The sequence below is a fragment of the Morone saxatilis genome, unplaced genomic scaffold (genome assembly GCF_004916995.1).
Source record: "Morone saxatilis isolate NCDOM2014 unplaced genomic scaffold, NCSU_SB_2.0 Contig6, whole genome shotgun sequence".
In the NCBI taxonomy this organism is placed as follows: domain Eukaryota; kingdom Metazoa; phylum Chordata; class Actinopteri; family Moronidae; genus Morone; species Morone saxatilis.
Window position 1 is genome coordinate 7,397,733 of NW_023340206.1, and position 16,599 is coordinate 7,414,331.

General features: G+C 41.9%; 1 protein-coding gene across 1 annotated transcript in view; it reads left to right on the forward strand.

Moving 5' to 3' along the window:
- The window catches only part of kcnh7 (potassium channel, voltage gated eag related subfamily H, member 7), a 58,899-nt gene that overhangs the window by 21,402 nt on the left and 20,898 nt on the right, over positions 1-16,599 (forward strand). The window contains exons 3-8 of the mRNA XM_035677485.1: positions 249-404; positions 6,136-6,615; positions 7,543-7,563; positions 8,409-8,432; positions 9,257-9,471; positions 14,223-14,648. Coding sequence (XP_035533378.1) covers positions 249-404; positions 6,136-6,615; positions 7,543-7,563; positions 8,409-8,432; positions 9,257-9,471; positions 14,223-14,648 — 1,322 coding nt within the window. The remainder of the gene's footprint in view (positions 1-248; positions 405-6,135; positions 6,616-7,542; positions 7,564-8,408; positions 8,433-9,256; positions 9,472-14,222; positions 14,649-16,599) is intronic.

Consider the following 16,599-nt stretch of genomic DNA (forward strand, 5'->3'; position numbering starts at 1 on the left):
AGCTCCAGGGTCAAACTGCACTGTATCTGAAAAGCTCGTGTGTTACTTTGAATCTTTGTTTAGGTTTTACCATTTTGTTTTGCACAGAAAATAATTAAGTTATGAATTTTAAATCAGGCGAGCCTTTTAGATTGATGAGGCTCATAATTTCAGGCCTCTATAACTGATTGCAGTACCAAGTCCATCAAACACAAATATAAAAGTTTATTACCCATTTCTAACCTTGATTTCCTTTTACCGTTTGTTAGGTTCAGACTTCCTCTGCGCAACTCATATCATCCCTGTGAAGAACGAGGAGGGCGTGGTCATGATGTTCATCCTTAACTTCGATTACATCCTGGATGAAGGCAGCAGTGACTCACTGGAGAGACTCAACCACACCTCGCCATCCAAAGCTGAGCAACGTGAGTAAAGACAGAAAAGGGCCAGTGGAAGCTTTTATTCCCTAATCCTGGTCTTGTTGGTGTGTTAAGTGTTATAAACTTTTCCGTTCTCATATGTACTGCAAGTACAGAAGAAAGTATTAGTCGCGGGATGAGACTGGAACAACAAGGACAACAGAAAAGGTTGGAAAGGGATATCAACTAACAGCCAGTCGTGACCTTTTACTTGTAACCTTTTCCCACATCCACATCAATTTGTGCCTTTACCCAATCCCAACTGTGTCTTAAGTATTTGACATGACTCTAATATTAAGGTTGCACGCCCTGCTAGATGCTGTAATGGATATGTTTTGTTAACCTTTGTAGTATAACGTTAAAACTCAGACGGAACTTGTAGTGAACTCCAGCTTTTGCATTCACTTCTACTTGCAGCAGTGCAGGAAATCCCTGCAAGACAGCCTCTTCTGGCATGTTGACACCAGCGTTTAGCAGACACTGATGTGTTAGCCTGTCATCATCTCAAAGGTCTGGCCCAATTATAGCTCATAGCCTGCCAGGATGGCCTGATGAACTAATGGAGCAGTGCTGGAGAGTACTCTGCTTCCCAGATCTGTCGGTGTAATACTGTATAATGCCATTCCCCTGTGGTCCTCTCAAACATGCTCTGGATGCCTCCTCTCTCTTCTGTGGCTCTCTCTTCCTCCACGTTATGTCCGTGACATATAAAGCAGCAGCATGGAGGACCAGAGGTCACCTCCACATGACTGTAATTGGATGAGGCCCCTAACAGGCTGCGTTGCCTCATGCGGAGTATAGTGAGAAGAGTGGGGATGCATGTGTTGAGTATATAAGCATTGGTTGTCTGTGTGTGTGTACACTCTTGCGAAACCATGCACAAACGTGTACGCTTTTCAATTTGTAAATGTGTGTGTGTGTTTGTGCAGGCGTGTGTGTGTCGCTAATAAGGCCTTCCTCTTTCACTTTTCTATGGGAGCTAATTGCTCAGCCTAAGCACAAGGGCAATCCCTGATGGAGCAGGCCTCTTTGAATTAAAGTCTATTCATGCCTATCTGAATATCTAAGTGGGCGTCTCTGCAAATCTGGTGGTGAGGTCCAGATTTGTTTACTAGGTTGAGTCTCTGTGGTGGACACCGTCTCTCTCTCTCTCTCTCTGTCTCTCTCTGTCTCTCTCTCTCTCTCTGCCTACACGCAACCTCTGCCGTCGCAGGGATTACCAGAGAGAGTTTGTATTTCCTGGCTTCATTTCCTCACAGCTAACTCCAGAGACCTAGCATTGCTCTTTACTAGCAGATGGACAGAGGTCACAAATTATGAATAACTCTGCATAATTCAAGAGAACATCACAGATGAACAAACTGCTACAGATGTAAATTTAACTCAGTGAAACACATGGTGTTGCTATTCTGAGGAGCAGCTCTGCAGTGTGTGTAGGAGCAGCTGCCTTTAGCTGGTATGAGCTGATGATCCATGATCATGTAGACTCCTTCTGGGGAATGAGCCACCATGCATTAGGGGCTGCTTATTGATTGCCTCTGCCATTTAGTGACAATCCATCCATTGTCCAATCACCTTGGATTCCCCCATTTTGCTTTGATGTGGCTGAGGAGATAATTGTTTATCATAACAGATGATATCTGATGATTAAGTCTTGACAGAAAGTCTTTGGTGCTTATAATCTAAGGAGGTTTGTATAATCCAGAGGCATCTGCCCCGACCTTGTGAGCCAGCTGGACTTGCAAGATCACAATATAATATGAGAATCTATCTTGCCAGACTTCAAGCCATGCGCTTGTGTCAGAACCACAGTGGTTTGGACCAATTAGTCCTTTGAGGAACGACTGGAAGCTATGAGCTGTGGGCGTGATTTAATGCTAGGTGTGTGTGTGATGGCATGTGTGAGAAATGACTGTTTGCTCAAAAACAGCAATGGTGGCTGCTATCAGTTATATCAGAACTGAAGAGTATTTCTTAATTGAAAGAAAAGCAAAGAACGGCATTGAAGACCTTTCTTGATTGAAAAGAACAGCAGTATGAATGAACCAAAGACTGAGAGAGAGAACCCTATTTAAAAAGACAGCAGCAAGATTATAGGCTAACAATGTAGGTGTGTCACTGTGCAATAGGATAGATGAGACATGCTGACAAGAGCAGCTGATATCACAATTGACAGCCCCTGATAATGACAGCAAGGAAATTATGAGTGAGCATGCGTGAGAGGAGTGAATGTTAGGATGAGTGACAAATAAACTACATGCCTAAGCGTGCAAGAGAATAGTTCTGACTGAACATTTGCTAGAGCTTAATTAAAATTATTTGGCTACAACTTTGAAGTAGTGGTTTAAAGAGTAAAGCGGTGTGATAATGTTTTACTGAGGTATACTAGGCACTTAGAAAGTAGCAACATGTGTAGGCATCAAGTGGCCATCGGTAGAAAAATAAGGATCTGAATATGTCACACACTGAAGACAGATAGTGGCATATATTAGCATGTTGTCAGTACACTGCGTCACAACCACTCACATCTCATATTAGAAAAACACGACAATAAAAGATCAAGATGTAACGTCTCCCAGTGAAACAGCAATCTGTGTTCACACCTAACCTGACTGGAACAGTTCAGATTAAGCCTGTGACGTGACTTTAATGTGAATCTAAAAGCTAAACAAAATAACTCATTTGTCAGCTCATCAAAGAGAATCCATTGTATCAGCTTTCTTTAGCTCCTTCCAACTATAGGAACTCGACAACCCCAAACTGGAGCCATCAGCCCAACAGTGTTTACACTTTAAGTCTAGTTCCTGTTGTAGAAAAAGCCACCAGAGAGAAAAAATGAAGTCAAAATCAAATGCATTTGGGACAATTATGACTTGCTGTTATTCTTCAGAAGCAAATAAATAGCTTTGATTTTCCCCTGCAGTGATAATGCAGTAGGACACTGAAATTGTCCACTGACAGCCTCATAAAACTCATAACAAAGTGTGTTTAGAATAAGTCAGGTTGAACACTAAATTAACCCTGGAGACAAAAAACCAACACGGTACACACACATACATGATCCCTTTGCAGGTGCTGGGTTCCAAATGTATGCAAATGGGAGATGTGACGTGCGGACTGACAATGTTTCAGCCACCTGAAGAGTGTGTGTGTGTGTGTGTGTGTGTGTGTGTATGTGTGTGTGTTTATTGTCACACTGCTGGAAACTGATCAGAAAAATGCTGCAAAAAATAAAATGAACTGCTATTAACTCAGGCTCAATGCAATCATAATTTAATTTTCTCTGTATATAAATGAGTGAGGGGCAAAGCACACAGCAGATTTATCCATGTTATTCTCTGGAGCTGGTGAGTAATAAGAGACTTGGGAGCCCAGGTAAACACTCCTTAAGGTAAAAGAACACCACATGCAAATTAGGTTGTTTTTTTTTCATTTAACGTCAGCAAAATCACAAGAGCAGGAGAGAGAAACAAAAGGACACAAAGCCGTTTTTTTGTGCCGCTTTAACCAAAGGATGAAGGTTTATTGTTCTCTTTCTACTTCTCCCCTGACATCTGAATCATGCTCACATTACAGAAAGACATTTCACTCTCCAACACAGGGATCTGAGGGCCCAATTAATATTCAATGCAAATATTACTATCTGGTATCATAGCAACAAGGGCCACTGTACGTCCATTGGTTGTTTAAAGCTGCTGGTGAGTTTTTGCAGGGAAAGAATGAGAGGCTTGGAGAGGGAGTGAGAGTGAACACACACACACAACCCAGTAACAGCACTCAAAGGGCAGCATATTCCTGCAAGGTTCAGCCCTTTCAATATCACAATTAAATATGGCTACATACAATGTTCTCAGCACACACCATGGGTACGTGACTGAATTATGAGCTAATTAAAAGATTTGTGGCTTATATGTTTATCCTCTAGGCACAGTAATTAGAAACAGAGCTCTGAGCATGTGGATGCTCATGAGCTACTATTCATTATTTTGTTAAGGTGTCATTTTAACAGTCGAGGCTATTGTTTAGATCAAACTGTCAAATATGTGAAATGGTAGAGCGGCACGGCTGAATGATGTTGTAATATTGCAGAGTGCAAAATGGAACAATTTTCATTTGGAGGGAAAAGCCCCGGTAAACAGAGTTTTGCTGTATTATGCAGACTCTCAGGCATATAAATTGGGTTCGCTGGCTTTGGATCAGCTGCAGACTCATGAATCAGATGGTATTTTGATTTGTATTTCATGTGCCTCATAGCACTGAGAACAGATGAAACAAAACTTTGTTCATGATTCTTTTTCAGAACAACAGCAATTCAATTCAATTCTCAACGTCGTTCAGATAAATGACTTGATTAGTCACTGTAGATGTCTGTAAATTTCAGCTTCAGATCCAGCTTTAAAATCACCAATTAAATATAGATGATGATTTCCAGCGTCATCAGCATCTGGTTCAAGACTTAATTTAAACACACCACAGTGACCCAACACAGAGAGCACTGTGCCTAAAATTAGTTTTTTGCTCAGTCTCACCCCAGCAGAAGGAGCAATGGGGGAAGATAAGGCTGTGTGCTGCTCCTTGCTGAGCTTCAAACATTAATTCTATTTTCTATTTTACCACCTATTGTGTCTCTGAATACATCCATAGCTGTTCCACTCTATGCAGATATTGAACGAGTACGTCAAACACAATGTGCTGTAGTTTGCTCAAGCAACTATATAAAGGGAACATAATGATGTGGTGTGAGCTGGTTGGTTCATACGTTCAGGTTAACTAATTTTAATGCTTCACTACGCCACATGTCAGTAAGACTTGTTGTCGAGGACTGAGACGGAGTTCTGATATGTATGGCATATGTTCAGGCGACTAAATGATTCACAACATGCAGGCCATGGTTTGCGGTCCATATGTGGAATCTTGTGAGTGTGACAGTCTGTCTCATGGCAGATATTGTTAGATGCAACTAAATGTGCCTATTTGTGAATGGTGTGTGCGTGGGTAGCATAGCCTACATGCATTCACTTTAACAGACTTCACACTAAACTTCACTATATTCCTGTTTCTTCACCTTTCTCCTACACAGCATTCCCTCAGAACTACCTACTGTTATGACAGCAGCACCCTTAATATCACCTTGTCTGTGTTAAAGTGCTTTATCTCATTAAAATCCTGCACATACTCTAATCTTTGATAGGACTGACTCGTAAATGCGCTACTACCTACGATATTTTAGCAAATGTCCTCCACCATGAATAATTGAAGGAAATTGTAGATTGAACTAGTGCCCGAGGGGGAACGGGCATTTGTTTTGATCTGCCAGGGTCTTTTTAAGATTGCTGCATTGGCAGGCTTCTCAGTGCTTTTGGCAAACAAGTGCAAGATATCAGCAGGGATGTTGAAGGATGCAAGCGCGTTCTTCTGAAAACACACCATGAAAACACAACACAAGGTCAGTGGGGGTTATGTCGATCCCACTGGCTCATTAAAAACAGCCATACTTTCTGTTTTTATGCTGCGTTTGGTCTCAAAGCAGTCCAATAACTTACTGTCAACTCTTCACCATAATTGAGTGACTTTGGGATCCACTGCCTGTTTATATGTGATACCAGTTCCCTCTAGGCACCCCATGCTCACTGTTATTGCCCCCCATAAACGGATGTCGAATGGGTACTAGTACGGAACAATATGACAGTAATAGATTCAGTTTCTTTTTCTTATTGCTCTCTTTCCTCTCTGTCAGGGAAAGGGAGATTCTTTCGCTTTCGTTTCCCGGGCTTACCTCTCCTGGGCATCAACAAGCAGTCCCTGCCCCAGGAAGACCCCGACGCCGTCATGGTGGACTCCCCTCGCCACAGCGACGGCTCTGTTGCTACGCGTGACTACCAACTTCCCACCACCCGCGAGAGCTGCAGTCCATCCTACGCCAACGACACCCGCGCCCTCATCGGCCCCAGCCATTGCTCCACGCCCGTGTCCGGGCCTTTGGACCACTCGTCACCAAAGGGCCCCTGGAACCGGATATACCCGAACCAGGCCATCGCCCAGACCCAACAGCAGAGCCAGGAGGACACACTCATTGCAGCTCCGTCAATCCCGGGCCTCACTCCAACCGCCTCCAGAGAGAGTGTGTGCAGTATTCGCAGAGCCTCCTCCGTACACGACATTGAAGGTTTTGGGTCCAATTCCAAGATGCTGTTCAGGGACAGACATGCCAGTGAAGGTAGGAATCTCCCGCTCTACAAAGCCCTTAATGTTTGCTGTAAATCATCTGTTCTGTGTGTAAGACTACTAATAAGTGTTTTATCTATGTCATATTCTATGGTTGAAGTTGTTCTACTTGTTGATTATCTTTTTAATTTTAAACCCCCCTCCACTTAAAAATGTGTTAAATTACTGTTATGGATGAAGAGTTTGTCAGAGGGCTGTTTTTACATTCATCAGCTGAGAGGTGAAAGTTTCTCTGAGCTCACCTCAAAGGAACGAGGAGGGAGCAGGGACACATTCCAGATACAAATCATCATTCAAATCAGTTTTTTATGCATTCAAAAAAATTTCTGGAGTGGATCTTTAAATAAAGTGTGTGGTTGGTTACCACTGCTCTAACAAAAACACTATTTGAAGTAGTGATAATAACAAAGAGTCAGATGTGGTCAATATCCAAATGTTGTGTTTTTATTTAGACTTATGAGGGAATTTATTACTTGTGACAAACATTGACTATAATTTTATTTTATTAATTACAAAACTCCCTGTGGTCCCAAAATAGGAGATGCGAGATGTGGCGTGCCAGCCTCCTAATCAGTATTATAGTGAGTCACTATCTGTACTGTGTGTTATTGATCTTCCCTTGAGTCAAAATCACTCATTAGCCTTTTGGCCCTCATTTGGATGAGGGTAGAAGTGCCCCAGACTGGCCCTGTTTTCTCCAGGCCAATCAGTCTACCCCCATCCCCTTATCTACAATCCTCATTCAAATAGCTCCCACTGGCTGACACAGTAATATGTCTACTTCACAGTAATGAATTGTTCATGGGAGCACTAGCGGGGGTTTAATGCCAGTCGCCATTTGTCATCATAGAAAACCAGAGATTCTTCTCTCACCTCCACTCCCCTTTTTTCTTCCCTCGCCAACGATGTGCCGTCACAGACAATGGTCGCAATATTAAAGGTAACAATCTTGAGCTGTTAGACTTTAGCACGTTTATCAGATAATTCACGTATACTGCACCAAAGCCTGCTTGTTGCATGCGTTTTTCCACATAACTGAGGTTTATGTTGAATGCAAATGCCTTGGTGGGTAACTGACAGTGTGTTTGTACGTTCTTGGGGCCGGAGCCTCGAAACACTGGCACTAAGTGACTCAGTCTCGGTGCACATGACCCGCTGCACCCCAGCCAGTCGCCCAGGGGAAGGCTCAGTAAAAAAAAACAAAAAAACACACTGACCTCTGCACGCGCTTGCATGAAGCAACATCTTTTTTCCTGCTTTTGCTCATTGAGGAAAATCAATGAAGCTTTACAAGATGATACCTCCCACTGTCTGTAACCTCTCTTTTCTTTTATGCAACCTCTGGTTCCTCGTTGCCATGTCTTAGTGAATGAAAACAAACCTGACTGTGTTTCCATTTAAATTCTATATGCTCGCCCTTGTTCTTTTCCCTGTAACAATATAAATTGCAATAGAAGCATAGCAGTGTGTATGCTGCATGCAACACTATCACACTGACACAGATTATAGCTGGATGCATTAATTGTGTTGAGGATCACATGAGTTCCCACAATTAAAGTATAACTAACCAATGTTGATGTTTTATACTATTAGCATCACAGTATAAAATCCTATTAAGGCTGACTCACAGAGCTGCCAAAGTGCTCTATTTCCTGATAAATGTCATAATGTGATATTTTAAGTAATGTTTGTTCCCATGACTACTGACCCTACAATCCAACCACCCTTCCATATTCCCACTTCCCCCTTTACCTCCTCTATTTCTTCTCTCTCCTGGTTTGCTAGTATCTCGCTCCTGGATGGCTGGGGGTATGGCTTCAGCTTTTTCTTTTAAGTTTTTTTTTTTCTTTTATGACTGCCATGATGTATCCTTACTGTGGCATGTATTGAAGCTGTGCATGCAATATCTCATCCTCAGCTGTCTGTTTCTCTGTCCTTGACTCTCAATCACTGTGCTGTACTTTGTGAAAAGGGGAAGAAAAAAAAACAACCTTCCCTCTGCTGGCTCACATGACTGAATCAGCAATTCTCTCGTTTTCACTTTTTATCACTCTCATTGGGCCACATGTCAGTGTGTGTCACCGTGCTGTCACATATTGTTGCAGTGTTGAATGCTTTCACACGAACGCAGGGAGTTAATTTCTGTCAGTTTTTATCATGTTGTGAACTTGTAGAGGACATTGTGTGGTACAATGAGAGAACATTTTGTTAACTCACTACACGGGTTATGTCCAAGCTTCATTAGACAAGATACATGGTTTGACTAACTGTGTGAAGTTGCATTCTTTGATTGTGCATTGAATCATTCTTTTCTTTCAACAACAGTGTTCTTCATTAGTTTTTAATGAGAAACTTTGAAAGGCCTGTTCACCCTAGACGGGTCAATCAGAGGGTGTAGAGTTTGTATTTCAGCATCTGTTGTATTCTCAGTGTTGTGTCGTGGTTGAACTCACTCCAAAAGTAAGGGCCACTCCATGCTCACTACCCATGTCACAACAATCACAAATGAATACTAGAGCATTCTCTGATGTCCACGATTCAGAACGCCTATTATATCAACAATAGCCCAACCACAGTACAAGACGTAGCAATTTTTAACGGTGGCGTCCTCCCTCTGTCGCGTTCTCTTTCAGGGCCGCTCAGCCAGATCAAATCCAGCCTGCTCGGCTCGACCTCCGACTCCAACCTCAACAAGTACAGCACCATCAACAAGATCCCCCTCATCACGCTCAACTTCTCGGAGGCCAACAATGAGAAGAAGTGCCCCTCTCCTCCATCCTCTGAGAAAACCATCATCGCCCCGAAGGTCAAAGACCGCACACACAATGTCACAGACAAGGTCACGCAGGTAAGAGGCTAACACAGTGGGGCTCTGCACAGAAACCAGTGAAAGTTTCTGAATCAGCATATATCTTAACATCACAGAGGAGAAAATATCCAATATAAAAATATCATGACATTAAATGACCATTACTTTTTGGAATTTGAATCACAGATATTACATTGATTAGAGAATGATTATTCTCTCTGCCTGTCACCCAGTTGTATACATAATGTTGCTGTGCTGACCACATTTAGGATCAGGTCAATTATCCTCAGCCCTATTCAGGTTCTGTGCTATTTATGCAGGTCAGATGTGATTAGGTTTCCGATCAGGTCCAACATTTTGGACCTAGGAAGACCTCCGAAGCATCCACTGATGCTCTGCTTTTATCTCTTTTCCAAGTGTTGTTCCCATATACAGTATTTGTATATGGGATCATAAAATGTACTTGTAGAATCAGCTATAGCCTGACAAATACTGGATTTTTACTTCTGATAACAATATATTGGCATTGCATTGATACATGCTAAGTAGGACATTTTAAAGTAGAAAAATTTGTCAGTTCTTGTGAGATTTCTTCCATGTTTTCCATGTTTTTTTGAGTGTGTGAGGATGCCATATGCTGTAGAGATTGTTAAGCCCCTTGAGGCAAATATGTGATATTGGGTTATATAAATAGAATTGACTTGACTTGTAACTGATTGGTCCACAAATGCATCAATACAATATATCTGCATTAAGTTAATATTGGCCAGTGCATCAGTTTAGCCAAGCAGTGTCAAATTAAATCAAATTAAGTTCCATCCATGTTAATATTCCCATAAAACACAGCAAAGTTGTGTCACCCTGTTTTATTTAGTGTGAATCACTCTGTTAAAAAAAAAGAAATCTTTTGCACAAATCATTTTTGTCAGTGTTGTAAATCCATCGTCCAACCATCTGTTAGTAAGTTCTTTGTCATGATTATTATGGGTACTTTGCCTGAGACTAAAAATAAAAAACAATTAAGAACAGTAGTGGGCACGAATAATTTGCATTTATTAATAATTCATAGCACCAAATATTTGTTCTGACTCTCTAAGGTTGTGCAGACTGGATTGGAGAGACATTGGAATTCAATGGTATTGTTCATCATATCATTTACTATCATCACAAATCACACATGCACAGATTGAGCAGCCGATGAAGTCAGCAGATTGCATCCCCCCACCGCTAGTCCTCTCCCCCACCTGCCCTCTGTGTGCCTCAGGATGATTAATTGAAACTCAAGGGGTCTGATACGTAAAACGGCAGAGGTGTCTATCACTTGTGGCAGATACTCTTACCGCTGCCAGACAGTGTCCAGAGCTCAGGCCATATTTCTAAAGTTACGGACAGGGTTAGAGGTCATTCTCACCTTCCCTGCCAGGGCTGAGAGGCAGCACAGAGTCGACAAGGACTGTAAGTTAATGCATTCCCAGGGGTAGGCTGAAGCTGCCCCAAACCACTGATTAGGTCTCGGTTTTGCATTTTGCCCATTAATGGTGTAACGGATAGAGGGCACACAAATTGACCCCTGTTCGCACTCAAAGGCAACTTCAGCTGAAGGCCTTAGACTGGAGCCAGAGGCACAGACAGAGCAGACCACAGTGCGCCACACTGACCTCTCCAACCAGCATTAAAGTCAAAGTTATTAAGCAGCAGAGAGAGCAGGCTTGTTAATGCGGTTTTAATGGACTTCAGTTACGTTGCAGACTAAAGGACCTGAAAACCAGTTGTTGTGTTCTGCTGTGTTGTAGGGTGGTGTCTGTACACAACAATTAGTACATTATTAGCACTGGTGTGCCAGTGGTCAAAGATACAACCATGTAACTCCTCCTTCCCCCATGTTTCCTGTCTCTCTGTGGTGTCCATGTTACAATGTTATTTCCTACTTCCTTGTGTTTACAATTACTGCTCTGAATGGAAATTACCTTTGCATTCACTGGTATCTATATCAGTATGTCTTTAGCCCCCCTCCATGTTCCTTCTATGACTGAGCATATGATGTTCAACACAGACTGTCATGTTTCTATGTGTTGCTTACAAGCATTAATGTGATCATAGTAACAAATAGATAAATAAGCCATGTGGGGATTGCAATGTATCACCATCTTCCACAGTTTAGGTCTGTAAACAGTTCTCTAGATACCTGACTGTGGGGAACAAAAAGCAACAGCAGATGGCTTGAAACCAACTCCTCTAGGTTCATCTAAAGCCACGATCAAGGCGTCTGAACAGACACGCTCTATCCTGGCCTTGGCTGCCTTCACAGCTACCACAGGCAGATGGAGGGTTCAGCCAGGAAGAAAGAAAGCAGCCCTCGTACTGTTTCTTTCATTTTGAACATCTCAGTGCATGCAGCTCGAGATGCTCAACAACTCACTCCGGCTGAATGTGGAGTCAAATCAGTGGTACATACATAATTTTTAATGATGGAAGCCACATGATTAAGCACGGAAACATGAAACAACACTCCACTCTTATAAATAATGACCCCAGCCCTGACAGCGTAGACCAAAAAGAACCGGAGAAGGGCAGAGAGCTAATGCTAATTTGCATATCGTTTGAGGCCAAGCCAAACACAGGACGAGCCTTCCATTATCCCACAAGAGAGAATTCATTTGTGCCAAGCGCACATAACTACAGTAGGTAGGTTAAATAATTAAAATCGGATCTTTTATTTAGAAACAGATTGGCTGCAACACGTTAATCCAGAACTGTCATTCTGCCAACCGGCCGACTCCTCCCAGGCTTCCTAGCAGGCCGAGGGGTAATGTATCCATGCATGCAAAGCGCTGTTAGTGTAGTGCAGAGTTACCATCTTGTTTGTATCATCAGTTTTCATACATCATAAACTGCGTGACAGTAGAACAGCGTTTGTGTAATTGCACAAATTAAGATAGATTGGTAAAAACACTCTTAGGTGTGTAGGTAACCTTTCCCTGCATTCTTACTAACAGCAATAAATTTAAGGACATAAAGTCAACAGCAATTACACATTGTGTTGTGAGCTTCATCAAACAAGCATCTGAAACACCTGCTTTTAATGAAGTGGCAGCCTGATGAATAATAGAACACACTGCCTTTGTCTGTCCTTTGGTTTCTGATCGATTTCAAAGGTTATCCCATATTGGAGGGTAAAAGCACTTTGACCCTCCCCATCACATAGAGGGCAGGAGTTTCTAATAACCAATTCAATTATTTACACTTCAGCCTTTTTTGTGCTATACATCATCCCTCTGTCCCCCAGTACTCTCCTCTCAATCACAGGGGTTATAAAGGTGACCAGGGCAGAGATACAGCGATGGGTGCCCAAATTGAGTCATTTAAGGTTCTTTTCTGTTTCATTCTCTCGCTCACTGGTACACAGTAATTGTCTCTCTGCCCTTGCAGCTCATGTACGTTACCTGCCTCTCTTTGCATTTCTTCTTAGAGCTACAATAATCAGCAGTGAAAGCCATGGCCTGAAAATTCCTGGCTATTGAAGTGTCAGACACTTAGATGAATAGATGTATCCTCTGCCCGCACCTATAATTACCTGCAAGTCATCGAGACTCTTATCCGAAATGGTCCATGACGCCGCTGTAATATTGATGTTAAAAGCTATTCAGGTATATATGGTAACTGCAATAACAGAGATAATGATAGTGACATCCAGGCTTGCTCGAATGGATTATACCTCCGTCCTCGATGCAAAACACTGTTGGGAATTTATATATGCTGTTGTTTTTCTGTAGACAGTTCATGCTGAACTTTTTCTATCTTGTTTGTATTTTTACCTGAAACTGTTGAAACTGCTGTTTGACTTTCTGTTCTGATGTTCTGAAGTTATGCACTACTTCACCAGGTATTTTTATCTTACAAGAGATCATGATAGAAAATGTTATTTCCCAGCAGCAGCAGCAGCTGTAATCTCAGGATTTTCTCAAGGTTCTGAAACCATGGCTGTAAAGAAGCCTCCTCCTGTATATATATGTGAAATACATTTTTATGCATAGTTAAAATTTCAAATTATTAAACCAGAAGCTGTTTTTTTCATCCTTCACTTAACACATGAAATATTTATTTCAGTGAGTGTCATATGTATGCCTCAAGTAATCTGCTCATGTAAGGTTTTCTTTTAGTCAGGAGATAATGTTGAACTGCAGGTTCATTGAGGTTGTACATTATGTACAGCATGTACAGTCTTAGTGCTGAAGTTCAGCTCCTACAGCCAGATTACTCACATGACCGCAAACATGACCTTTTCTTTACCTAATCTTCGGTTATAATGCAATGCCACATACTAGCACACAGAAGAACACAAATGCTAATTCATGTTGGCTTATAATGCACTATATATACATTTGACTGAATTTAACCTATTTTCTTGAACCACATGCATCTTGAATATACTCCTGCTGTCATCAGTCAAAATCTAAGAAGCAGAGGCTGTGATATTATGAATTTTACCTACATTTCCCACAATGCCAAAGCCTCTTTTCTTAGATGTTCAGTTCCTCATAACCGTCCCCATCTTTCAAGCTTCACACCTTGTTTTCAGAGTTATTTTATCAGACTTCAGGCAACATTAGGTTATAATTTGTATGTGTAAAATCGGTGAAGTGCTTCTTTAAAGCAAGACAGAAACATGCAGCAGACATTGTTAAATGACCTGTCTCTCAAATATATAAATGGTTTTGGCTGAAAGCAGAGCAGAAAGACTAATAAAATGTCATTGAATAAGTAGATAAATTCTCCATCTTCCTCCTCAGGTTCTTTCTCTGGGTGCAGACGTGCTGCCTGAGTACAAGCTCCAAACGCCACGCATGGACAAGTGGACCATCCTTCACTACAGTCCTTTCAAAGCAGTGTGGGACTGGCTGATCCTGCTGCTGGTCATCTACACGGCCATTTTCACACCCTACTCTGCTGCCTTCCTCCTCAACGACATCGAGGAGCAGAGGAGGCGGGAGTGCGGCTACTCCTGCTCACCCCTCAACGTAGTGGACCTGATCGTAGACATTATGTTCATTGTGGACATTCTTATAAACTTCAGGACCACATATGTCAACATCAACGAGGAGGTGGTCAGCCACCCGGCCAAGATCGCCATCCACTACTTTAAAGGCTGGTTCCTCATAGACATGGTAGCAGCCATCCCATTCGACCTGCTCATCTTTGGCTCAGGATCAGATGAGGTAAGGGGGGGGGAGTAATCAGTCAGTATCATTAGTTTGGGGATAATGATACCTTGATTATGAGGTAGGCTGTTAGAATCTCAATCAATCAACAAATCAGTCAGCCTGTTCATCAATTTGGAATTTCTTACAAGAAAAAGAAAGACACAGAAATAGACAATAAGAGAAAAGTGGAAAAAACTGATGTCTTTTTATACCTTTAACAATAATTCAAATGGTATCAAATAGAAAAAACAATAACTCACTGCATCCTGTGGAGAGTTTTAATAAAAAAAACAATGGCTGACAATCTGTCAACAAAATAGTTGCCTGCTTAATCTTTATAAACCTGGAAGAAGAATATTTTATTAGGGTTGAGAGAGTACTTCGGTATAGATAATGCACTTTAGTATCATGTGAGTAGTAAAATGTGACAATATCTGTTTTGTAATACAGTAAATATATCAGGTTTTATCAAAGAATTGGTTCTGTAAACAGTTCTCTTACTATTCTGATCAACATTGCTCTGAAGTTCAATTCTGAGGCTCTTTTCTAATAAAAAAATAGCAACTTCTGATAGTCCAGCCCACGTCCACCTTAAGCCCCACCCATTCCTGGTATGGATGCAAATAATTTAGTTGGTTGAACAGATACAGATACAGATAACGGTGTACTCGCTCATCCCTATATATCTAGAGAGAGCGCGCTCCAGGCGGTGCTTTGGCTACAGTCATTAGAGAGAAGATGACAGCTGACTGCTTTAGATGGAGACACAGGGGCAGGACCAGCAGGAACGGACGGTCCTGATGGAGTTATTAGCGGACAAAGAAGTTTAATTGATCTATGATTTTTCACAGAATTGTTTTAACTGTTTTCAAGGTGTTAGTATTCAACACGTCTGTGTTCTACAGTAGAAATTGTAAAATAATGAATTATATTGACACATTTGATGTGGACATAAGCACAGGTTTCTGTGAACAGTCTGGTGCTTGTTGCACAAAATGTAACCAGTGGATCTGCCTTGCACAATTGTGGCTTGACATGGCAACATCACTTCAGTTAGAGACTACAGATGGAACAGATATCTGCTGGCTTTAGATGGCTGTGAAGGCTGAGTGTCAGCACACTGGGTTCAGTATAGACTGCTGTGGGTTACAGCTCTCAATCACTCATTGATCTTTATTCTGTCAACAAAATGAAACTGTTTATTTTTGGCGTCATGTATCTTAATACTTCTTTTAAAGAAGCACAAATTCAAGAGCACCTTTTCACTCTGCTTTGTTACTCAGCAAAGCTGATTCCCTCCCTGGTCACTCCTGTGTCATGGCGTGGGGCCACAGTTCCAGTTGTCATGTTCCTGAGCACATTTCTCCCATGTTTAGACCAATAAACCAATTTGATGCTCAGCTGTCAGATCTGCTTCCCTCTACTCTCTCTCCATCAGAGCCAGACTGGAAGGGCCTGAGGCGATCCAAATGAGTTAAAAAGATCTCAGCCTCCCTAAACACTCTGCCTGCGAGGAGCTATTTTGTTTATGTATGGCCCCTATCTTTTGCTTTAGTTTAAAAAAGCAAACAGAAGAGAAGCACATACATCTACTAAAATGTTTTTAAATGCCAGATGCCAGGATACGTGATGTAACACCCCCCAAACACACACACAAAAAACATCCCAGATTGATGTGTGTGTTGCCCATAATGTCAGTCAGTTGGTTTGCCGAGTCATTATTTACCATTAGGTGTGTGTTCCTGTGAGGGAGTCCGTGGCCAGTGGCTGGCAGTGATTGGCAGGTGGAGAAAAAAGAGCAGACAGCTGAGCGACACCACGGCACAATGTATGTCCTCGTCATACAGCTAGATGACTGATGCTGTGACAGAATGTGTGTTCCCGTTACAGCTTGCGTCCAAAGCACACAGTGACAGGACAAGTAGAACGACAAAATGTTGTATTTTTAGCTCTTCCAATCACCAGA